We start from the raw sequence: 21,381 nt of genomic DNA on the forward strand, positions 1-21,381 counted from the left end.
TTTTATAGTATTTTATATTTTCCCCTTTTTTCAAGGTTGTTTTCATACATGCAATTTACAGTTTTACAGTTTTTAAGTAGTTGAGCTTATAGACAAACTCATTAGGTACACTAGAGAAAACAACTTCAACATTCAAAATTGAAATAAAATTAAGAAAAATTATAATAATAGTAATAATAATAATAATAAAAAGAAAGAATAGAGTTAAAAAAACAAAACAAAAAAACACACATAAAAAAATAGCAATAATATCAACAAATATTAACAAACTTTACTTTCAAGTCCATACACGTCGACATTATTTTTTATCAACAAATATCTTGAAATTGTTGTGTTGTAGTGTTTTTTTTCTTCTTCTTTGAGGTATTTATTTATTTTGTCTTATCTTTTATTTTCTGTTTTCTTTGTTAGATTTGTGAAATACATGAAGTGTCATGTCTCTCTTTCTTTGAAATTCTGACTAAACATTTCATTGTATAATTTAATTATTAATATTGTTAGTCTGTCTGTATGTGTATATATGTTTATATGTAAAATTCAATAAAAAAAACTGTTTCCATCTTCCTGTGAAATCTATTTCTTGATATAATCTGGAGCTGAGGTGTGAACAGGATAACACAAAACAGTAGATGATGGAGAGCAGGTTATAGTGGGAGTTTTGAACCTCCTTCCTGTCAGCTCTCTCCGTCTTTGATGAGTGCCAGGTCCAGTTAAACCATTTGGGGCCAGCTACAGTTTTCTGTCTGGCTGCCGTTTGGGGAACATACGGTGTGTTTTGGCTGCAGCGTCTCTGAAAAGAGGCACTTAGTGTCGCTCAAATGAGTCACTTAGTGTTTGGCACAAACCTCCTGGATCTCTCTCAAGACCTCCTTCATTCAACATGAACACAGAGGACGTCCTACTGGGTCAATATGTTAATCTTTAATACTTTTGTTTCCTTGTCAATATACCTCGCTGTTGGTCCCGAAATATGTTTTCATGTGCAAATAATTTCTCTGCAACATGATGGCAACACTTAACATCCCTGTGGTTATACTTTAAAGTGTGTGATTTGACCTGGGGAATTAGAATTAGATAATACCGCTCCTGATAAATACAGCAGCAACATGGCAGAAAGCACACACAACGATAAGGTTTGTTACTTTTCTTGAACATCAGAGCTTTATTTCATTCCAACTGTAACTGCGAATGATGCAAGTTAATCACACGGCTGCCACGGCAACAAACAGTGAAAGAGGGTTTGATGTTTGCTGGTTCAACTACTGTCAATCACACTCAGCCCGGCTGTCAATCACCGACAGCTCCTCGGCAGCCACTGTTGCGTTTTTAACGCTTTGCAAAAAAACTCAAATTAAATACGGCAACAGAATAATAATGATAGCAGCTAAAGTGTTTAACTCCATTAACACAGTCAAACATTAGTATTTAGTGTCTGTCTGTAGTCTTACTTTTACACTGTTCATTCATAGAATTCAAAGCATGACATTTGTCTGATAAATAACTCTTACTCTGACGCCTCTATCTTGGCCATTGATGAATTCAATGCAAATAAAAAACTTTAATCTACAAAATATAAAATTGCATCTTCCTGTATCATCACCGCATGTTGGCATTTTGGATCATTTCAGTTGGTTTGTTTCGCTACATTTAGTGCAAGACCTTCGACTTCCCCCGAATACAAAACCACCTTTTTTTTGTCAGAAACCGTGGCAGATTAAAAAAAAAAAGATAAATAAATATAACATAAATACATCATGCTCTCTCGTAAACAAGCTGTGATGATTGAACTCTCTCTGGTGGGACACATCTTGATGATTAAAAGCAGACTGATTTCACCTCGGGAATGATGACTTCTTTATGCATGTGAGCAGAAGTCTGTGATATGTTCAGGGAATAAATGTACGTTCACATGTGTCATATTCAATATGTTCAAAATATATGTGCAAGCCTCTCTCTTAATGGGGCTTAACACCATTTATAATCTCACCTTGTGAAATGTACAGACAAAATATCCTTTAAGCTGGTCACATTATGGTGAAAACATTGTGGTTTCATGTATAAATTCGGAAGAAGACCCTGATGCATGTGTGCGTCTGTGTGGTCACCAATCAAAGTACATGGTGAGAGAAAGTGATTGATAGCACTGTTGGCTCCAGGCTGTCAGTGCTGGGTCCCTGTAATCTCATTGCTATTAACCTTTCTAGCAGGCTGAACCAGCCCTGCAGTGCAGCTGTCCCGTCTGGTAACAGGTTAGAATAAAGTCGAGTAAGCCAAGCCAGGCTGCTGGGCCCGGGTCCACACAGGTCGGGGTTTAGTGTCTTTTGCTAGTAAGAGTTTTGGGAAGCGAAGCTGTGCAACAAAATCATCATGATATGGACAGCCGAAGACAGGTAAGGGGATAAATTTTATAAAAAAATAAAATAAAAGGGGAAAAAAGAGGGGGTTATGACAATAATGATCAGGTAGGTTAAAGGGTGAGAGGTGGGGGAGAGCATGATGAAGAGAGGAAGAACAGTTCAGAACTCCTCCTGCTCTCCTTGTGCTCCTTCGTCAATTTCTCCGTCTTCTGGTGGTGCAAATCCATCCTGCAAAAGAAGACTGAGGTCAGTGTACGTCAGCGCATCATCCGGGTCTGAGAAGTGAAGCCAATGCTGAGGTGCCTTAAACTTCTTTCTAACAGCCAGCAGGGGGCGACTCCTCTGGTTGCAAAAAGAAGTCTGATTGCATAGAAGTCTATGAGAAAATGACCCGTACTTCTCACCTGATTTATTACCTCAGTAAACATTGTAAACATGAGTTTATGGTCTCAATGGCTAGTTTCAAGTCTTCTTCAATACAGCATGATATTCATTTAGTAAATTATGGTCCCATTTAGAGTCAAATAGACCATAAAGCAGGAGCTGCATTAAGGCGTGGCTACCTTGTGATTGACAGGTCGCTACCACGGCGTTATCCGGTCTGGGAGTTGTCCGTGTCTTACAACTTTAACCCTTTCAGTGTGTTTTCAGTTCATGAAAGTTAATTGTACCATTCTTTGTCACCTAAAAATGTCTTATCAAGCGTTCGGTTGTACTTAGCCCCCGCCCTCTCGTGTCACTTCTGGTTGCAAAAAAACAAGATGACGGCAGCCAAAATGCCAAACTCAAGGCTTCAAAACGGCAGTCTATACTGAGTTTGTGTTTTGTGTGGCTGTGTTTTGTCAGAGTCTCTTGATAGAATCTTTGTGACTAATTTAGGTGCCTCTCTCTATGACTGGCTCAAGTTGAGGGTTCAGTCTGGGGTGTGTCTGCTACTGACTGGTCCATCAAATTGACACAATTGACACACACACTGAATTGACTGCAGGTTGCGCGGCCGAAGTTTAGAATATTCATTGTTGATTACTACCGAAGCTCCGGAGCCTAAAAAATGGTACTCGGGACAGCCCCAGCAGTACGTATTTCCGCCCACATAGTTGTATGTGGATTGAAAACACAATTGCATTTACACTTGTGCTCAATGCGATCACAATGCGTCCCTGACCACCTCTGGAAGCGGTTTGGCTAATCGAAACACAATTTGTCCGTAATGCGTTTTGGGTGCATTTCCACCTGTACTTCCATGTGGTCAAGCACTATCCGATTGGAATCCAATCAACCAAAAACATTTCAATGCCAGGTGTAAAGGGGGTCTAAGTAAACACTGTAAAAGTGTAAAATCTTCTGTCCTGACGCATGTGCTCCATGTGAGTGATTTGACTGTATTTACCTCTGTAGCGTACAGTACATCCATGATTTTGCAGAGGACTGGGTTGTCGTTGTCCTGGCAGAGTAGCTCAATGTCTCTGAGCTTTCCAAAGTAGAAGTCCCTCTCCTTCTCCAGTCCGTCTATAGTCAGCTTCATATCCAGCAGCTACGAGCAGAGAGAGGCAGGTCAAACAGCTTGTGGGTATGAGATAAATATATAACAAAAACAGCAGAAGGGTTAATACTATGAAATATGGGCACTCATCAAAACAGCACTGAAAAGTTTTTTAGGACAAACAACATAAGGTAAAAAGAATCTTTGGAAGAGCAAATGTTGGAATACTGCATCAAATAAAGCTTTAAAAGCGCTTATCTTCTTTGTTGATAAGCAAATTAATTTATTCTACTAACAGACTTTAAAACATTGAGTCAGTCCAGACAAAATGGGGTGGGCAAAGTGACCCTGTGTTGTTATTTCATTAAAGGGGGCAGTGTTGGCCGACTGGGACCCATTTGGTATCGGTAGAAACTTCATGAACATTGAAGTGTACCATCATCAATCATGCAATTTAAAGGGTAACGTCAATGTAACGTTACGTCCACTAAAAGTGCTTGTTTTTGCCATTGACAGGCTCAGATTGTTATCATAAGTGTCTGACAACATTATGGAAAGGACCCTACAGAGAAATTAAATGTGTTTTCTTACCTTTCGCTTGATCCGGTCTGTTTGTTATTGTATCCAAGTCCCGCTCAAGGAGAAGTATGGCTGTGAAATCTGAATATCCGTATACTCTGGCTCGTCCACATTGTGGAAATCATCTAAATATTCAGCCATGACATTGAAATTATTTTAGATAACACTAAGCTACGCTTTCTGTACTCCAACACAACAAACTCTGACCGGCTGCCACTCGCGTTTCCACCATGGATGTATTCCACTACTCCACCGTTGTCTTCCAGCAACACATCACCTCGTCAGATTTCAGACTTCTCCTTGAGCGAGACTCTTTCCATAATGTCAGACACTTATAACCACAATCAGAGGCTGTCATGTCAAAAACAAGCACTTTTAGTGGACGTAAATGACGGTGCCACCTTGCCCCAATAGCACCATATTGCAGCCCGTGAGAAGCTGCCGTCTACGGCGCTCTCCCTCAATACTGGAGAATTTCCAGGTTGAAAAATACCAACGTTAATGTGAAACCTGCCCTGATATCTTGGTCTGGGTGCCATGATAGGAAACTACAGGGTGTTTCTGTTTTAGAAATGGCTGAACAGATCACAGCAGTCGGTACCTGCTGGTTGAGCTCTATGATCTCAGCGTCTCCTCCATTGCGGGTCATGGCAGCGGTCCTGCGGGCTGCTGGTATGTTGATCTGCCTCTGAGGAGGGGGGGGGACAATCTTTGGTACTGTGGGAGACGTTCTCGTGGAGCCTGGAAGACAGAAACAGACACATGTTTACATATCGACACTTGTCTGGATGGATGAAGGCTGTGTTGTTTTCAGTCGGCTGTCAGTTGCCTGTGTGAGACTCAGATGCAGCGGTCTTTACTGGGTTTGTAATAGCTCATCATGCTTTACTTGCGTTTTATGTGTGTAAATGTGACCCAAAGCATCTTTTTATGCTTTAGGTCTCTCTTACTTTCATGTGTGTAAATACATGATTACATATTGGGCTGTAAGTTCTGTCAAACACTGCATAGAAGTACTGAGGCTGAACAGACGCAGTGAAGACACTGAAGAAGGACTTACAGCTATTGTTGTTGTGCTGCTGATCAGCTGCATTCGCTGCCTGTGGAGAAGTAAAATAACCTTAACTCTTACCCTAACCTAAACCGACTTTTAACCTTAAAACCTAACAGCCAAGTCCAAGCCGTCAGCAAGCCCCTTCAAGAGATGAGGACAAGCCAAATTATCCTCACTTTGCAAAAGTTTCCTCAGCCTCAAGGCCTTAAAAACTGTAAAGGTGTGTTCAGACCAAACACAAAGTGGATTTTTGCCACTTATTTACATGCAGCAATTCCAAATATTGATCAGCTGATCAACAACTTGTGAGTAAAAGCAGGATATCTTGTGAAGTGTAAAAGGCTGCTTTTGGAGAGTCAATGTCCAGAAGTCTTGTGAAAATTGTGTAAAACTATAAAAAATATTTATTACACGGCTGTGTTGAATACTCAATTCGTATTGGTCAATCACAGCGTTCTGCGGTCTGTAATTTCTGTATAACAGACCATTGCTATGTATAACAGACCGTTGTCTGTTTATGTTGGACTCTGGCGGACCGTTTTTGTGTCAAAATATTGATTTCTAAAGTAAGTAGCCGTGTAATAAGCGGGATAATGTACAGCGAGCCGGTCATTGTTGTGAAAGAATCCCCGCTCGCTGTACATTATCCCTTACATATTATGCTTGTTCAAAATTGTGTAGCTGCTAATACTGTCTACAACCAGACAAAATAGACAAATCCATAAACCAAGTAACTCACAGTTTCAATGAAGGTAAGACACTCTGCAAGCATTGACAAGCACACACACACACATGATGTTATGATGAGATGTTACCTGAGTTAGAGGGTCTTTTAGGTTTGTGGAGAATGGGTTCACCTGGGTTAGAGTGAGGATGTGTTTGCATGAAGAGGTGAGAGCGATGAAATGAAGCCTTTGAGTTCACACACACAGATGATCACTGATAGCAACAAGTGAAGTGTGTATTGTTTGTACCTGGGTTGGGTGGAGGCGGCGTTCCCTCCTGGCCCTGCCGCGACATTAGAGGGTCGTATTCTTTCCCGTCATAGTTGGCATCGAAAAATTTCTTAAACCACTGAAGGAACTCAAAGTTGTCCTGAAACTTCCCCTTCACCAGCCGCTCCACAGGGATGATCTGATAGAGAGAGAGGAGAGAAAGGAGGTGTTGATATATGTAATGTTTTTAAACAGAAGAGGAGACGACCCCTGGTTATGGATCTAAAAGAAATGCTAATCTGTGGCATGGCAGAAAAAGACACTGCAATGGGGACAGTTTGTGATCAAAGGGTGACTATAAGAAACTGGAAAAGCCAGGTGTGTCTCTCTCTCCCCTCCCAAACAAAGAACAATTGAATCTCACTCAATTGTCCCTCCTGGCTGGTGGCCCCATGTAAGATGCCGACCATGTAATCACAACAACCTCTGTTTAAGTGACCATTGTTGCATGTCTAACTACCCTTATTTCTGTCAAAATAAAGGCAGAAATATCTAAGAAATAATTAAAATAAGAAAATATCATTTCAACTATATGAAAAGAAACTAAAAACAATAGAATGCAGTATGCAGTATATGCGGTTAGAGGTATCTTTGAACAGAGATGTATCTTATGTCAACTTACATATTTCAACAACTCTGTTAACTCAGGGGGACGATTTGTTGAATCAAATCTAGTCTGAATGTGTGCATATTTAAGACTGTGTTTTTGTGTGTGTGTGTGTGTGTGTGTGTGTGTGTGTGTGTGTGTGTGTGTGTGTGTGTGTGTGTGTGTGCTCTCACCGTGTCCACATTCATTCTCTTGAATGAAGCCTGTAAAACCTTGAAGTTGTGGATATATTCATGCTCCAGTTTAGCGTTGAACTTCACTTTCTTCATTAATATGCACCCTGGAAACAGCATGTCCATGAGCTGACAGTAAGCACCACCTACAGTAGGAGGAAAAACACAGATTTACTTTTAAAGCTTAATATACACTTTGAAATGAATTACAAGCTCAACATTTTGTTAAATAAGTGTGTATTTACCTGTACAGAGCTGCTCGATCTTTGTGTGTGTGAGCTGCAGAGAGTCGTTGACCCATGCCAACATGTCATGACGACTCAGGTTCTCTATGGTAGAGGTGGAATAGACATTCACCGCCATCCTCCTGATTCACAATAAGACACACAGATATCACATGAAACAGTTGAATGACTGATTTCTGAAGACTGATAAATACTTATAGTCTACGGCTTGATTAATGTATGCAACTATATTTGTAAACTAAACTTAAAGTGAAAATTCATCAACTTTTATGTGGATGTCCAATCAGTGTTGATGGTAAATGTAGTCAATTGAAGCAATACATTTCTCAGTGCATGCTATATTGACAGAGAAAGCCAAGTTTGCAGCTGCAAAATCTGTTGACCTTACTGCATCCAGCGCTGTCATTTGTCACATGCTCTAGCTCAGAAACAGAACTTCCTTCTCTTCACTTGTATTGCAAACTAGCAATGTTTCCAACAGTGAAAATATGACTGTAGAGGATGTTATGGACGAGGACACATTTTACAGTGTTTTGGCTGACTCGGATATTCAGCCGTATTTATTTGAGCCAGAAGAAATGCAGCGGAGAGAGGCCGAGGCTGCATTAGCCGTGCAAGAGGATTTGGCCGACGGGGACCCTGGGTGTCAGAGGCTCGCGTGTAATGCATCCTGGTACATGTAGGCACTGCCGGCACGGCCCCACGAGCAGGAGAACTCAGCTTTCTCTGTCAATATAGCATGCATGGAGCAATATACTGCGGTAATCAACTACATTTACTATCAACACTGGACATCCTCATAAAAGGTGGTGAATTTTCCCTTTAACTATACATAAACAGCCATAATGGTGAAAACAAAATGTTTTGAATGTTTGTTGATTCTTTCAAATTTGTTATTTGATCATTCTGTTACATTTGTTGTTATAATTGTTGGCATATTTGTGCTGCCTATATGTCTCCATCTTCAAGTAGTAGCCTTACATATTTTGGATCTGTTGATGTTGTAAATAGAAGCAGCTCAGATGTCAGGATGGCCGAGCGGTCTAAGGCGCTGCGTTCAGGTCGCAGTCTCCTCTGGAGGCGTGGGTTCGAATCCCACTTCTGACAACAACTTTGCTTAGATTTCGATAACTAAATAAATATGTAATTAAATATAACAAAAAGCAATATTAAAATTAAATGTAACCATTAATTAATTGATACAATGTGACATTAATTGATATTCAGAAATGTATTAAGAAAAGAATACAGAAATAATATTTGGGGAAATAAATAAGGGGTGAAATGCAAATGGTAAATCCTGCAGAATAAATGCATGAATACATAAGTAAATATATAAATTTAAAAATAAATATAAAATAAATAAAAAATAAAAGTAAAATAAAAAAATTAATGCACAAATAAATACATCAAAAAATAATACATGAATAAATAAAAAAGAAAAATTAATAATGGAATTAATACGAAGATAAATGCATATTTTTCATTTCGTTTTTATTTTATTTTAGTTTGCGCTTGCTAGTTTAGTTTACTTTCAGACAGTTTTTCCAGAAAGGTTTAGTTTTAGTTTTTATATATTTAGTTTTACAGTAGTTTTAGTTTTTTTAGGGCCAGAGATAACGTCTCAGCTACATATACAGTACATACAAAATACAGGATTTAGTTTTTATTTAGTTTCAGTTTACTAAAAACCTTTTTCACTGCTTATTTTCATTTTAGTTTCAGTTTTAGTTTACTATAATAACCCTGTTAATAAGCATGTGAAATTATGTGCTTCATGGCCAGGCAAAAAAAACAAAAAAAACAAAGACACACACACACTTTACTCACCTGCGCCGAGTGTGTGTTTGGTGTGAACTGTTCAAATGAGGTTGTGGTGGACCACCTTACAGAAAGACCTGCAGACAGAAACCAGCATCATGTGAGATATTAGTGATGCTACCGTTCATATTGCACCTTGAAGATAATCAATTTATCAAGTTATTTTACTGGCAATTCTAAAAAATTGAATCTTGTCTTTATATATCCCCTTTAAACATAACTTCCTCTACACCTGAATGGTCAGAGTGGTTTAGTGTCATGCACAAGAGCTCCCCCACATGTTTACAAAGAGAAACACCAGAGAAAAAACTAGAAGCCAGTCACTAGTTCACTCACTTGGTCACTAATCTCTGCTTCAGTTAATCCTTTTAGCCCAGGTCGAACATGCTGTACACCATCATGGTGCACAGAGGCCAGCAAGAGGCATAAAAACCAGTACGGCTACGATTCATCACACTGGCAGCTCGAGATAAGGACGAATCCAACAATAACAAAGCATTTCCTGTGAACTGACAGCATTCAAATTGTCCACCAGGCAAATGCTTCTGATTTGGTTGTAGCTGCCAGTTATGCCACAGTGTCCTTTTAGCCCACAAATCTGCTTTGACTAATTCACAGGCATGGTCTGAAATTAAGATTTTTCCTCACCTTCCACTGTGGCAGTGGTACCAGAAACTAGAAATATGGACTATATCATGTAACTTTAATCCCCGACTATTTTAAATTTAGGAATTGCTTTTTAAAAAATTATATTTCTTAATATAAAGAAAACATATCTGCCATGGTGGCAGGTGACCTGAAATGTTTACCTGCCACAGCCAACATTTACCCTGTATTTGGCAGGTGGTAGGTGCTAATTTCATTCCCTGTTTGTAGGTTTGAAATTACAAACTTATCACTAAAGGTGTGTTTATTTAATATAAGAGTTTATTTAGCTCCCCGACTGTCTCGTCCACATATGAAGCAAACTGCACACACATTTATACAAAAAACTATCTGATCACTAAGACCTCTTTACTACAACCAATAGATATTAGCTGTTGACTTACATTTTCATAAAATAGATAACGGTATGGGGTGAAACAATTGTTGACAGGAATTTTTTTTTTGAAAATTCAATTTTGATAAGTTTTTTTTTTTTTTCAAAAAACAAAAACGACAAAAATATGCTGTTCCAGCTTCGATAATGTGAAGATTTCCTGCCCTAGTTTGTCTTAAATTACAAATAAAATGAATTTATTTGGGTTTTGAAATGTTGCTCGGACAAAACAAGACGTTGAACACATCACTGAGGACTCTCTGAAGGGAATTTTCTTTGTTTGTTAAAGACCAAACAATTAATATTGATAATGAAAACAATCATTAGTTGCAGCCATCGTTTTAAGAACAGTGGCTTACATAGACAAACAACACCTGCTTAGTGAGTCAGTGATTTATAATAAGATGGATGATTAGACCTGAATGTAAGAGTGTAACCCTAAACCTGGACATTCACAACTTACAGATACTGTTTCCAGAACATTCCCCAGATCTTCAACACATCACAGCACTTGTTTTTGCATCTGACCCTTTACTATAGTACAGGTCTGTAGTAATAATAACAACATGTAATTCCTAAAAGCTTTCTCTTTCCTCACGTTCCCACTGCCGAATTAAGATTGAAAAAAATTAAAAAATAAAGTGTATTAAATTCAAATTTATTTTAAGGGGCTATTATTTGACGCTACATCTACATTGAAACTGTCAGTGCTGATTATTTTGGTGAAGTTCATTTTACGGGATATGTACAACAAAAGTCTTAGTCTAAAATTATTAAAATAATAATAATATAAAAAATTATGGTTATTACTTTGTTTTAGATAGTTTTGGAAACTCATACCTGCTTTTGCATCTTAACCGGACATTGTTTATTCTCTTTTATAGTATGCAACAGGTGTATTTGCCTGTTTATGTTGTTTGTAGTTTAATTATTATTGCAACAAGAGCTGAAACAATTAATATTTTAGCCAATTGTCAGATAATGTCTTAGCAACTATTTTGGTAATCGAATCAATTTACTGCTGACGTCATTTTTAAGTGAAAATGACAAAAGAATATACAGTTTCAGTTTCTCAAATGTGAATGGTTTCTGTGAGATTAAACTGAATATCGTTACATTTTACTGACAAAACGATCAAAAATCAAGTAAATAACAGCCAGATTAATCAATGATGAAAATAATCCGGAGCTGCAACTGTAAATTGGGTCAAAATACATATTTGTGATCTAAATACTATAGCTAGAGTCGAGTCACCGTTTTGATAACAGTTGCTATCAAAAGATGTAGTATGTGATAAAGGATGATAACAAAGTTTAATTGGGGCCACAGAATCTGATGAGTCACAGAATGTGGTGCAACACCGGCAACAGCAAAACATTAGCATACTTCTCAGCAGTGTACTGCTGCCATACTACAGTATTAACAGAGTATAAAGCTGTTAAATGAGCAGAACAGGCGAACAGACACACTTCTACACATATATACATCAGAAGCTCCAGAATTATAATGTAAGTCAGGGACATAATAAAAAATGAATTTAAAGAATTATTTTAAAAAAGAGTTGATAAAACATCATATGTGCTCTTCCAGAAAAAAAGCAGTTTTTTGTCGAGCTTGTTAAGGATACATAGACGTTTTCCACATTAATTGGGCACATTGTTTGTCCTCATTTATTGTTTTAGTCTTGTAACAATCACACTGGTTTACTACCTCATTTTTAAAACAATAATGGTAACTTGCACACTTTGCTAATGTATATAGTTCTGATTCTATGTTCTTATTTTATATATTTTTTAAGCTAGTTGTAGTAGTCTGGTATATTTATAGCATAGTCTAATATATTCTTTATATTGTGTATACTATAGATATTATCTCTAGTGTTGATATGTATATTTACAGTTGCCTGTACATTGCCTATATAACCTGCTGCAACCTGCACAATCATTTCCCAATTTGGGATCAATATAGTACATCTATCTATCTATCTATCTATTTATCTATCTGTCTGTATATCTTTCTATGAGGATAGGATTTATCCAGAGGGAAATTGTTGTGCAGCAGTTGCAGAACAAAATATAAACAATGCCAAAAAGTATAAGCAAGATTTAGATATAGATTATAAATTGCTCATATCTCAAGTTGCTCCTATATATAAAACATTTCAAGTACAGGTAAGTGTATGAAGTTAATTCATTATGTTAATTGATTGCCCCTATTATTGCACAATATGTCAAAAAAAATTTAATAATTGTACAACCAGGCAACAACCAGTAAAAGCCTCAGGTTGACAGCTACTTTATGATGTTTTATTATTATATTCCGCAGATATAATAAGGTTATAAAAGTACGTCACAACATAATAAACCTCCTGAGTTAGTGTACATAACTTCACAGCCTGGTACTAGTCGGTTTCACGAGTCAACGTGAGTGTTTTGACAGTTGACGTTAACAGCCGTTACAGCCGTTACCACCGTTACCACCGTTACCACCGTTACAGTCGGTTAGAGCAGTTACTGTTACAGCTACTGTTGCTAGCTCCGAGCTAACACTGCTAGCATCAGTTAGGCTGGTTGTAGTTGAATTTAAAGACTTTATACCTCATTTAATGTCGATGTTTCGATGTTAACGAACTCAACATGAACCAAAGTGTAACTGCGACGAGACTTTCCTCTCTCCAGCCTGGTTACCCCGTCTGAAGGCCTTTAACATTAACACATTACTACAAAGAGAATATAACCGTCAGCGACGTCACCAGACTGTCTATCTATGTGACACGTAAATGAAACAAGCCGTCAAATGAGCTGATTCAACACGTAAAGGAGCATTTTTTAAGTTAAGTTGAGTTAATATTACTCACTGAAATGCGACAACGTCCCTCTCTGCCGTCCGGTTGAGTGTGATGAGGCTTTTCTGTTGCTATATTAACCCTGGACTCTGTTGTTAACGCGAGACTCAGCTCTCCACGATAAGCCGCTGGGGGAGTATGTGCGCATGCGTAATGCAGTTGCAGGATTTTTGCATTACTTTTAGTGAAACTGGTGTCCCCCATGAGCGGCCATGATGGAGAAAAGGCACGACTTGCTGTGGGGCCCATGTTTGGTGATTAACCTGAGCCATAGTGGTGGTACAAGAAGTATTCAGATCCTTTAGTAAAAGTAGAAATACCAAAGTATAATAATAAAAAACAACTTAAAGTATAATAAAAAATAACAACTTAATAATAATAATAATAATAATTATAATTATATATATATATATATATATATATTATTAATATTAAGTTTTTTTTTATATTATTATTATTTATATTCTTATTATTATTAAGTTATTTTTTTATATTATTATTAAGTTGTTTATATATATATATATAATTATAATTATTATTATTATTATTATTATTAAGTTGTTATTTTTTATTATACTTTAAGTTGTTTTTATTATTATACTTTGGTATTTCTACTTTTACTAAAGGATCTGAATACTTCTTGTACCACCATATATATATGATATATATATTTCATATATATATCATATATATTTCAAAATGTATATATAATATGTAATTCAAAATGTTACTTCAGTAAAAGTACAAAAGTATCATCAGCAACATGTACTTTAAATCAGTGCTGTAATTTTTAGGTACTTTTGCATTACTTTTAGTGAAACCGGTGTCCCCCATGACACCATGATGGAGAAAAGGGCACGACTGCTGCGGGGCCCATGTTTGGTGATTAACCTGAGGCATAGTGGTGGTTGAAGAAGTATTCAGATCCTTTAGTAAAAGTAGAAATATGGAAGTATAATAAAAAAAAAGTAATAATATATATATACATATATATATATGTATATATATATTTCAAAATGTATATATAATATATTATTCAAAATGTTACTTCAGTAAAAGTACAAAAGTATCATCAGCAACATGTACTTTAAATTAGTGCTGTAATTTTGAGGTACTTATGCATTACTTTTAGTGAAACCGGTGTCCTCCATGACACCATGATGGAGTAAAAAGGCACGACTGCTGCGGGCCCATGTTTGGTGTTTAACCTGAGCTTCTGAGCCATAGTGGTGGTCAAAGTGTTCAGATCCTTTAGTAAAAGTAGAAATACCGATGATAATATATATAATATATATATATTCATTTTTAACAGTCACTTCTGCACTATATTCACTTTTTTAATAGTCCTGTTTTTAATACTGTTAAAAATGAGTATATATATCATATATATATGATATATATATATATGATATATATGATATATATATCATATATATCATATATATATATATATATATATATACATACATATATATATATATATACTAATTTTCAACAATCTCTTCTGCACTATATTCACTTTTTTAATAGTTGTGTATCACAGCTGTTACCCTGCACTATATTCAGTTTTTAACAGTTTTCTTCATCTCCTTGTATTTTTATATCTGGTATATGTTTTTGTACTTTGTACTACTAACTTTTTTACTGCCTTTTTACTAACATGTTTTGCACTATGGAACTGTGATGCTGGAAACTTGAATTTCCCTCGGGATCAATAAAGTTACTATCTATCTATCTATCTATCTATCTATCTATCTATCTATCTCTATATACGTATATATATATATATATATATAATATAATAATAATAAAAAATACTCCATTAGAAGTAAAAGTCCTGAATTCAAAATGTTACTTAAGTAAAAGTACAAAAGTATCATCAGCAGCATGTACTTAAAATCAGTGCTGTATTTTTGAGGTACTTTATTTACTTGAGTATTAACATCTATGCTACTTTATACTTCTACTTCACTACATATTGTAATTTTTTTTCTATGTCAAAATTACACTTAAGTAAAATTCTTGAGTAAATCTACTACTTACTCAAGAGTCAGTATAAAGAGTTTTATATTGTCTCATTGTGCTCTTTTTCTGTTACATGTGTTAATTAATTGCTAAATTGTACTTTTGTTTTTACATAATACAACTGTGACCACAAATCTTTCGAGGCGTTTTAGGAACAAAAGGTGACACGTACGAATCAAGATGTTATTTTTCATCACTTTATTCCTTTGCCGTTATTCGTGTGGTAAGAAACAAGCAGCCACGTACAGATTCAACAGGTTCACTGTCCAACACGACAAGAATCTACAAACACACACAGCCATCGACCAGTCACAGTGCCTTCAAAACAACAAAACCATCCAACAATAAAACAGCGTTGTTGTAGGTAAGAGTAAAAAAACAGCACCAGTTGTTGTGAGCCTGTGGAGAGATTTTCCTCTCCTCCGTCTCCATGTGGTGCTCTTCATGCATGGGTGTGGGGGTGTCGCACGGGTGATTCACATTGGCACATTTATTCTTTCAGCTAAAAAAACAAAAAACAAACAAACATCCTAAATATATAGATCACAGACGAGGAGACGTGGTCATGTATAAATATAATACTGATAGGCAGGAATGAGACATTATCAGGAGGTGAGAGGATCAGTGTTTTTTCTTCAGACTGTGCAGCTCAATCTTCCTGCTCTGTGGAGACTCGCTGCTCTCATAACAATAAATCCATTTTGATTTTCCCACAAACAGGAAGTTTACTTCCAAAATACGATCCCCGAGATGCTTCTGAAACTCAACAACATAATATGATTTCTTGCGGTTACTTGTGGGCCCTCTATGCGTAATCTAGGGGCCTCATTTATCAGCTGTGCGTACAGACAATTTTATATGTAAACTGTGCAAACACTAATTTTCAACGCAGATAATCAGATATATTAGATTATTTTTGTGCCTGATGAAACATTTAAAACTACTAATGTTCATGGGTGTGTAACAAGCCCTTAGTGGCAGATACATATACTACTATTAGGACGATTTAGGATTATCCAATCTTTTCAAGTGACAATGTCGTAGCTCCTAAATGAAAGTCTTAAATGGACAAGCCACTTGCGAAAGTGCCAAATAAAATCTTCTGGTTTTGCTGAACCTTATTTAGCAACCTCGCTATCGCTGATTTTTGTCATTTACTTTCTAAATTGCGACATTTTTCCACAACAAATAGTCCTTTGAATAGTCAATAGTGCTTCATTAAAGCTGCATTAATGGTGACTTAATTAATCTACGTCCAATATTCACTACTCCTTCTAACTCTGTTTTGGTCTCCACCAGCCCCTGAGGGAAAACACCAGTCTCTTTAGCTGCTAAATGTTCCCTTTTCTTCGCTTGCTAGTTGCTAACTATGTCAGTCTGTCGTTTGGTGCTGGAAGGGCAGCGTACGATGAGTTTATCAGAGCTTTATTGCTGAAAACGGAGCAGCGAGAAACAGAAAAGCTGTGTGCTGTAAAAGCAGAACAATGAGCGGAAAGACACTCTTGTTAAGGATACATCACCTTTTCTTTATGTAAATGAGCCTGATCATGCTCATTTTAATTTCTTATGCCTACAGGCAGTTTATTACGCACAGATTTACGCTTGTTTTATGCACATTTTGATAAATGAGGCCCCTGGTGTTTGCAGTAGCTCCTGTTTTCACTCAGAAAGTGATCTGAGAAGGCACTGCATTCAACTTTATTGATGTAAACTACGTCAAGGCTTATTCTTATGTTCTGTATTATCAGCAGCAAAGTAACAGAAAACTGTTTCTTCTTTTTAAATCACATACTCTTCGCCCTTACTTTAAGAAACTGACTTCTCTTCAGTCTTCTAGCACTTTGCAAGGTCTATAGATACCATGTTTCCATGACAGACTACATTTATCTGTTGTGGGATCAGTATTGGGGTCAGTTGTGATCCCAGGTCAGCCCGCAGGTTGTATACTTGTGTAACTCGGTCTTTAGACCGTGCCACATTGCAGGTGAGGCAGGATGTTTCAGGGATATGTGAGTGTTGTTTCAGTCAGAGGCAGTGAAAACATAAGGATGACTCTATTTAGAGAGTGTAGCTGTAAAATCACACAGTGTTTGAAGCAGTTGGATTTCATCACCACACAGCACGGTTCACCCATTGGAAATAAAAACACTGTTAGAGGAGCCCCCGGTGCAGCAGGAAGCCGAGCACAGCGGGTGTTTAATCACAAACAGAATCCACACATATGAGTCTAAAGCTATGGTGTCTACAGTGTGCTGTATGCTTGTGAGTGAGTGTGACAGGGGTATAATAGATATTTCACTGAATCCAGTTCTACTATTTTTTAAATAATTCAGTCGACATCACTTTCAGTTCAAACCATCAAAAACTGTACTGGTTTTGATCTTTCACAGTTTAGTTTAGTTTGCGTTTGTTCGCGGGATACGAGCAGGGTGGTAATGAGCAGACTTAGTCAATGTTAGTATGATCAGCTTGAATTTGGCGAAACATTTTAAATTCATAGATAGCCCTTCACTCTCTCGTGTAATTATTCAGGTCAGCGCTCCAATTAAGACACAAATTAGATTCGTAAAAGTCACTTTGGCAGATCACTGATCATCAGTTAAGTCTTCACCAATCACAGCTTCAATTTATTTTCCTCTCTTTTACTTTAATCCTGTGATTGAAAATCAGTGCAGTTTTCCTGGTTGCTCAGAATTTTACAAAACAAGGAGACTCGGACGGGTGAAGCTCCGGCAGCAGAGATTACCAGATGCCACTGGAGCGGCCGCCAGGAGGGGCCAGGATCCGGGCGGAGGACCTCTTCGGGATGTGGTCATCGACCTGAGACCCTGAGAGAAACATACAAAATCACCAATATTACAGTTATGAGCGTTTTTACTAAACAAGCACAATGCTTTTGGCTTTATTCCAGCCTACCTGACAGGCTAAAGGAGGACTCATGGAGGTCTCGGACTCCCTGGTGCCCGCGAGGAACGCCTTTGTCGGTCGCCTCTCCGTCTATGGGGCCCAAACCGAGCTCCTTCTTTATAGTGTTTGCCACCTTGGCCACATCACCGGAGTAGGCATCCCTGTCAACTCCTTTATAAGCCTGAGTCTGAAGCAGAGAGGGAGGAGGTTAGAGGTTAAACGTTGAGAGTAAATATAGTACATACACACATAGATACATGCTTGGGATTTTTAACCATTTTTGATAAAAAAGTTCAACTAAAATTGGTTCTTAAATTGAAATCTCTTCATGAAGGAATGTGAACACAAACTTTATCAATGTGGTGTTCTTGGCTAGAGAAGGTATTAAGTAATAGATATAATAATAACAGTCCTATTAATAACACTCTCATCATGAAGTGCAAATGGAAATGACAACATGTTTATTTGACCTGACAGTTATGGTTCTAATCTTAAGGAGCATCCTCAAGAAGAGGAATAAAGCTCATAGAGTTTGGCTTTTACAGTTTCTGACTGAAAATTATTCATATTTTTTAAAAGAAGCAGACCAGTATTAATTTCGCTAACGAAAACTATGACGAAATATGTTCATCAACTACCTTTTTTTTCCATGAGTAAGACGAGACAATGACCAGACAGCAGCGATGCCATTAAACACTAAAAATGACATTTGACACAGGACTAAGACTAAATAAAAATGACTTTTCAGCGACTAAAACTGGACTAAAACTACGAAGGATAAAAATGACTATAATGTAACTAAAATTAATACACATTTTCATTTTAAGACTAAGAAGAAATCTCAAATACATGCCAAAATGAACACTGGAGCCGAGCAGTTTAAGCTGACCCAGATATTCTGACCGTATGATCCCAAATGCGTCACATTGCTGTTGTGAAATATGCAGGATTTACTTCAAACATGGCCATCTAACAGAGAGCACAGCTCAGGAAAATGTTCAGTAAAAACAAGAAAACTACATCAGTATGTACTTTAAAATTGTAATTTCAGTATTATAAACAGTGATATGTTGTTTATAAATAACAAGCCCTAAGTATAAAAACATGGGATGAGACAAATCTATAATTCTGGGATATATAAATAACTTGACATGTGACATATACAGTGTAAAATTCAGAGAGCATGGAAAAGTAATTCCCATAAAGTTAGCAGTATAAACCATCAGTGTAGCTAAAACAGAGCAGAGGCTGGTGGAGGAGGATTTTGCCGACAGCAGCAGCAGAAAAACAGTGTCAGCGTGCAGAGAGAGCAGGAGCATTAAATCCTTTATACACACTGTCAAACCAGTGCAGTTCGACTCAGTATGATGGCTGTGTTGGCAGTAGGTTGGCTGTCAGCTGACACAGCGAAGCACAGCATCAGAGTCCTGGTGTCAGGCCTACATGACTTTATGAGAAACTTTTAGTACCATATTTTCATTCAGCCTTCATAAATTGATCTGAGTGAATGAAAGTGAACACACCTTTTCTCTCTGCACCATCTTCTTGTAGAGGTAGTCAGGGAAGGTGCGCTGAGGGTAGAACTTTCCGGATCCCTCGGCACACATGAACACACCGTTCTCACACACCAGACGTCCTCGGCTGATGGTTACCAGGGGAACGCCGTGGCAGCGCATCCCCTCGTACAGGTTGAAGTCTCCACCCTGCACCTGAGTGCTCACAGAGATAGTCCTGCACGGACACAACAGCCATTAATACCTGCGTGTTTGTTCGGCTCTAAATCAAGAAACAATGATGAGTCATCTGTGTTTGTGAGCCACATCTCCATGTTATAAATATATCTGTGTACCTCGTTGCATCCGGGTCCCAGACCACCAAATCAGCATCGGCCCCGGGGATGATGCGACCCTTGCGTGGGTACAGGTTGTAGATCTTTGCAGCGTTAGAGCTCGTCACTGCCACAAAACGATTCTCATCCATTTTCCCTGTAACCTGCAGGTATTAATGTATTCAAAACATGTAAGGAAAAACACAGCTAAGGCATTTTGATATTAATCTGTGAATTTTATTAAGGATGTTTTCATATTAGGTATGATTGATTCATACCGTGCCCGAGTACGATTACCCCCCTCTCCATTCCCCCGCTGCTCAGCTTTCACATTAGTAATGTTGTTCCGTACCCGAGTACACTTGACTTATCATCTACGTGACATTTGTTTATGTTGTCGCTACAGTGTAGAAATAAACTACCCAATCGCAAGATCCAAAGCCTGTACGAGTCAACCTTTGCATTATGCCTATTATTGTTTATATTTTCGAGAACAAACCTCTCGCCGGGCCTCCGGGTTTATCACCCATAGTTGTGCAGTTCAGAGGATGAGATCGGCGCGTGCTGCACACACGACAAAAGCCTGGCCTTTCAAAACTACTCGCTGACTGCTACTCGCATTGAATAGTAGTCCACTTCTGTGTTTTGGTACAATGCACATGGTCCCTTCCTGTTATTGTCACTAAGGGCGCTTTCACAAGCCAACATTTAGTCAATTTTAATCGAACTCTGTTGTGGTTCGTTTGGGCAGTGGTGCGGACCAAAACAACCGGTCCGAGACCGCTTGCAAGAAGTTTGTGTATGTGTTTGTGTGTACCTACCACTCCCCTCTCCCAAATGACACTCATCCTGTCCTGGACTCCAGCCACTCCATGAGGGATCTTTGTGAAGTCGTCCTTGCCCAAAGCTCTCTGCTTGATGCCAAATGGACGGTGCTCTGATGCCACCACACTCAGAGAGTCACTGGAAACAGGATATGCAAGTTATCAATCTAAATAATCACTAATCATTGACCTGCATGATAAAAAAATGTGTGATGTCAGTACTGTATTTGAACACGTACTTGGCCAGCAGGCCCATGAGGTAGCTGGGTGTGTTGGGGTCGAGACGGAGAGGAGGGACGATGACGTGGGCGGCAGCGTGAGCCCACTCCTGGTGGTAATACTGCATCCCGTTCAGCACGGCGTGAGCTACTGTGGTCTCTGCGTGGACCACCTTACCTGCAGAGACAAAACAAAATGTTTGTTACAAGATTATCACCTTCATCTACTTTATATCATCACAACTGTCATCTTTCTCACCTTGCATCTTAGCAGCAGCAATCATGTCTCCAGCAGACATACTGGACACATTCACCAGGTAGATCGGGCAGTGAGCCTGCAAACACAAGAGCATTCATTCATTTTATCAGTAACATACAGAC

At 38.0% G+C, this 21,381-nt stretch overlaps 2 protein-coding genes and 1 non-coding gene across 8 annotated transcripts in view; 1 reads left to right on the forward strand and 2 right to left on the reverse strand.

The window, feature by feature from the left end:
* Positions 1–1,134: 1,134 nt before the first annotated feature.
* Positions 1,135–13,306, reverse strand: LOC141755789 (microtubule-associated protein RP/EB family member 3-like). 6 transcript variants are annotated; one of them, XM_074615008.1, is made up of 10 exons: positions 13,211–13,284; positions 9,324–9,391; positions 8,475–8,594; positions 7,494–7,615; positions 7,249–7,394; positions 6,448–6,607; positions 6,289–6,330; positions 5,021–5,160; positions 3,748–3,891; positions 1,135–2,585 (listed from the first exon to the last, which is right to left on the reverse strand). In XM_074615008.1, coding segments are annotated over exons 3-10 (825 nt in total). In that variant the 5' UTR covers positions 8,477–8,594; positions 9,324–9,391; positions 13,211–13,284; the 3' UTR covers positions 1,135–2,516. The 6 variants fall into 6 exon arrangements, with proteins under 6 accessions (XP_074471109.1, XP_074471108.1, XP_074471110.1 ...); XM_074615007.1 differs by having other exon boundaries at positions 8,475–8,624; XM_074615009.1 differs by lacking the exon at positions 8,475–8,594 and having other exon boundaries at positions 13,211–13,302.
* trnal-cag (transfer RNA leucine (anticodon CAG)) lies at positions 8,518–8,600 on the forward strand. The gene has a single exon. It is a non-coding gene; the product is annotated as a tRNA-Leu (tRNA).
* Positions 13,307–15,406: 2,100 nt separating the features above from the next.
* Positions 15,407–21,381, reverse strand: part of LOC141755787 (dihydropyrimidinase-related protein 5-like) — a 29,219-nt gene continuing 23,244 nt past the window's right edge. The window contains exons 9-16 of the mRNA XM_074615004.1: positions 21,260–21,335; positions 21,022–21,178; positions 20,780–20,921; positions 19,980–20,122; positions 19,654–19,861; positions 18,140–18,317; positions 17,970–18,051; positions 15,407–15,725 (exon numbers count right to left, since the gene is read on the reverse strand). Of these exons, the coding sequence (XP_074471105.1) occupies positions 15,722–15,725; positions 17,970–18,051; positions 18,140–18,317; positions 19,654–19,861; positions 19,980–20,122; positions 20,780–20,921; positions 21,022–21,178; positions 21,260–21,335 (990 nt within the window). The 3' untranslated portion in view covers positions 15,407–15,721. The remainder of the gene's footprint in view (positions 15,726–17,969; positions 18,052–18,139; positions 18,318–19,653; positions 19,862–19,979; positions 20,123–20,779; positions 20,922–21,021; positions 21,179–21,259; positions 21,336–21,381) is intronic.

The sequence above is a fragment of the Sebastes fasciatus genome, chromosome 18 (assembly GCF_043250625.1).
Source record: "Sebastes fasciatus isolate fSebFas1 chromosome 18, fSebFas1.pri, whole genome shotgun sequence".
Classification (NCBI taxonomy): domain Eukaryota; kingdom Metazoa; phylum Chordata; class Actinopteri; order Perciformes; family Sebastidae; genus Sebastes; species Sebastes fasciatus.

Bases quoted from the DNA above. Each gene is read 5' to 3' on its own strand.
- LOC141755789 (XM_074615008.1), bottom strand. The intron at 6,608-7,248 runs GTGAGAGCACAC...TCTCTCTATCAG, and splicing joins AGAGAATGAATGTGGACACG to ATCATCCCTGTGGAGCGGCT. The intron at 5,161-6,288 runs GTAACATCTCAT...TCTGTCTTCCAG, and splicing joins TAAAAGACCCTCTAACTCAG to GCTCCACGAGAACGTCTCCC.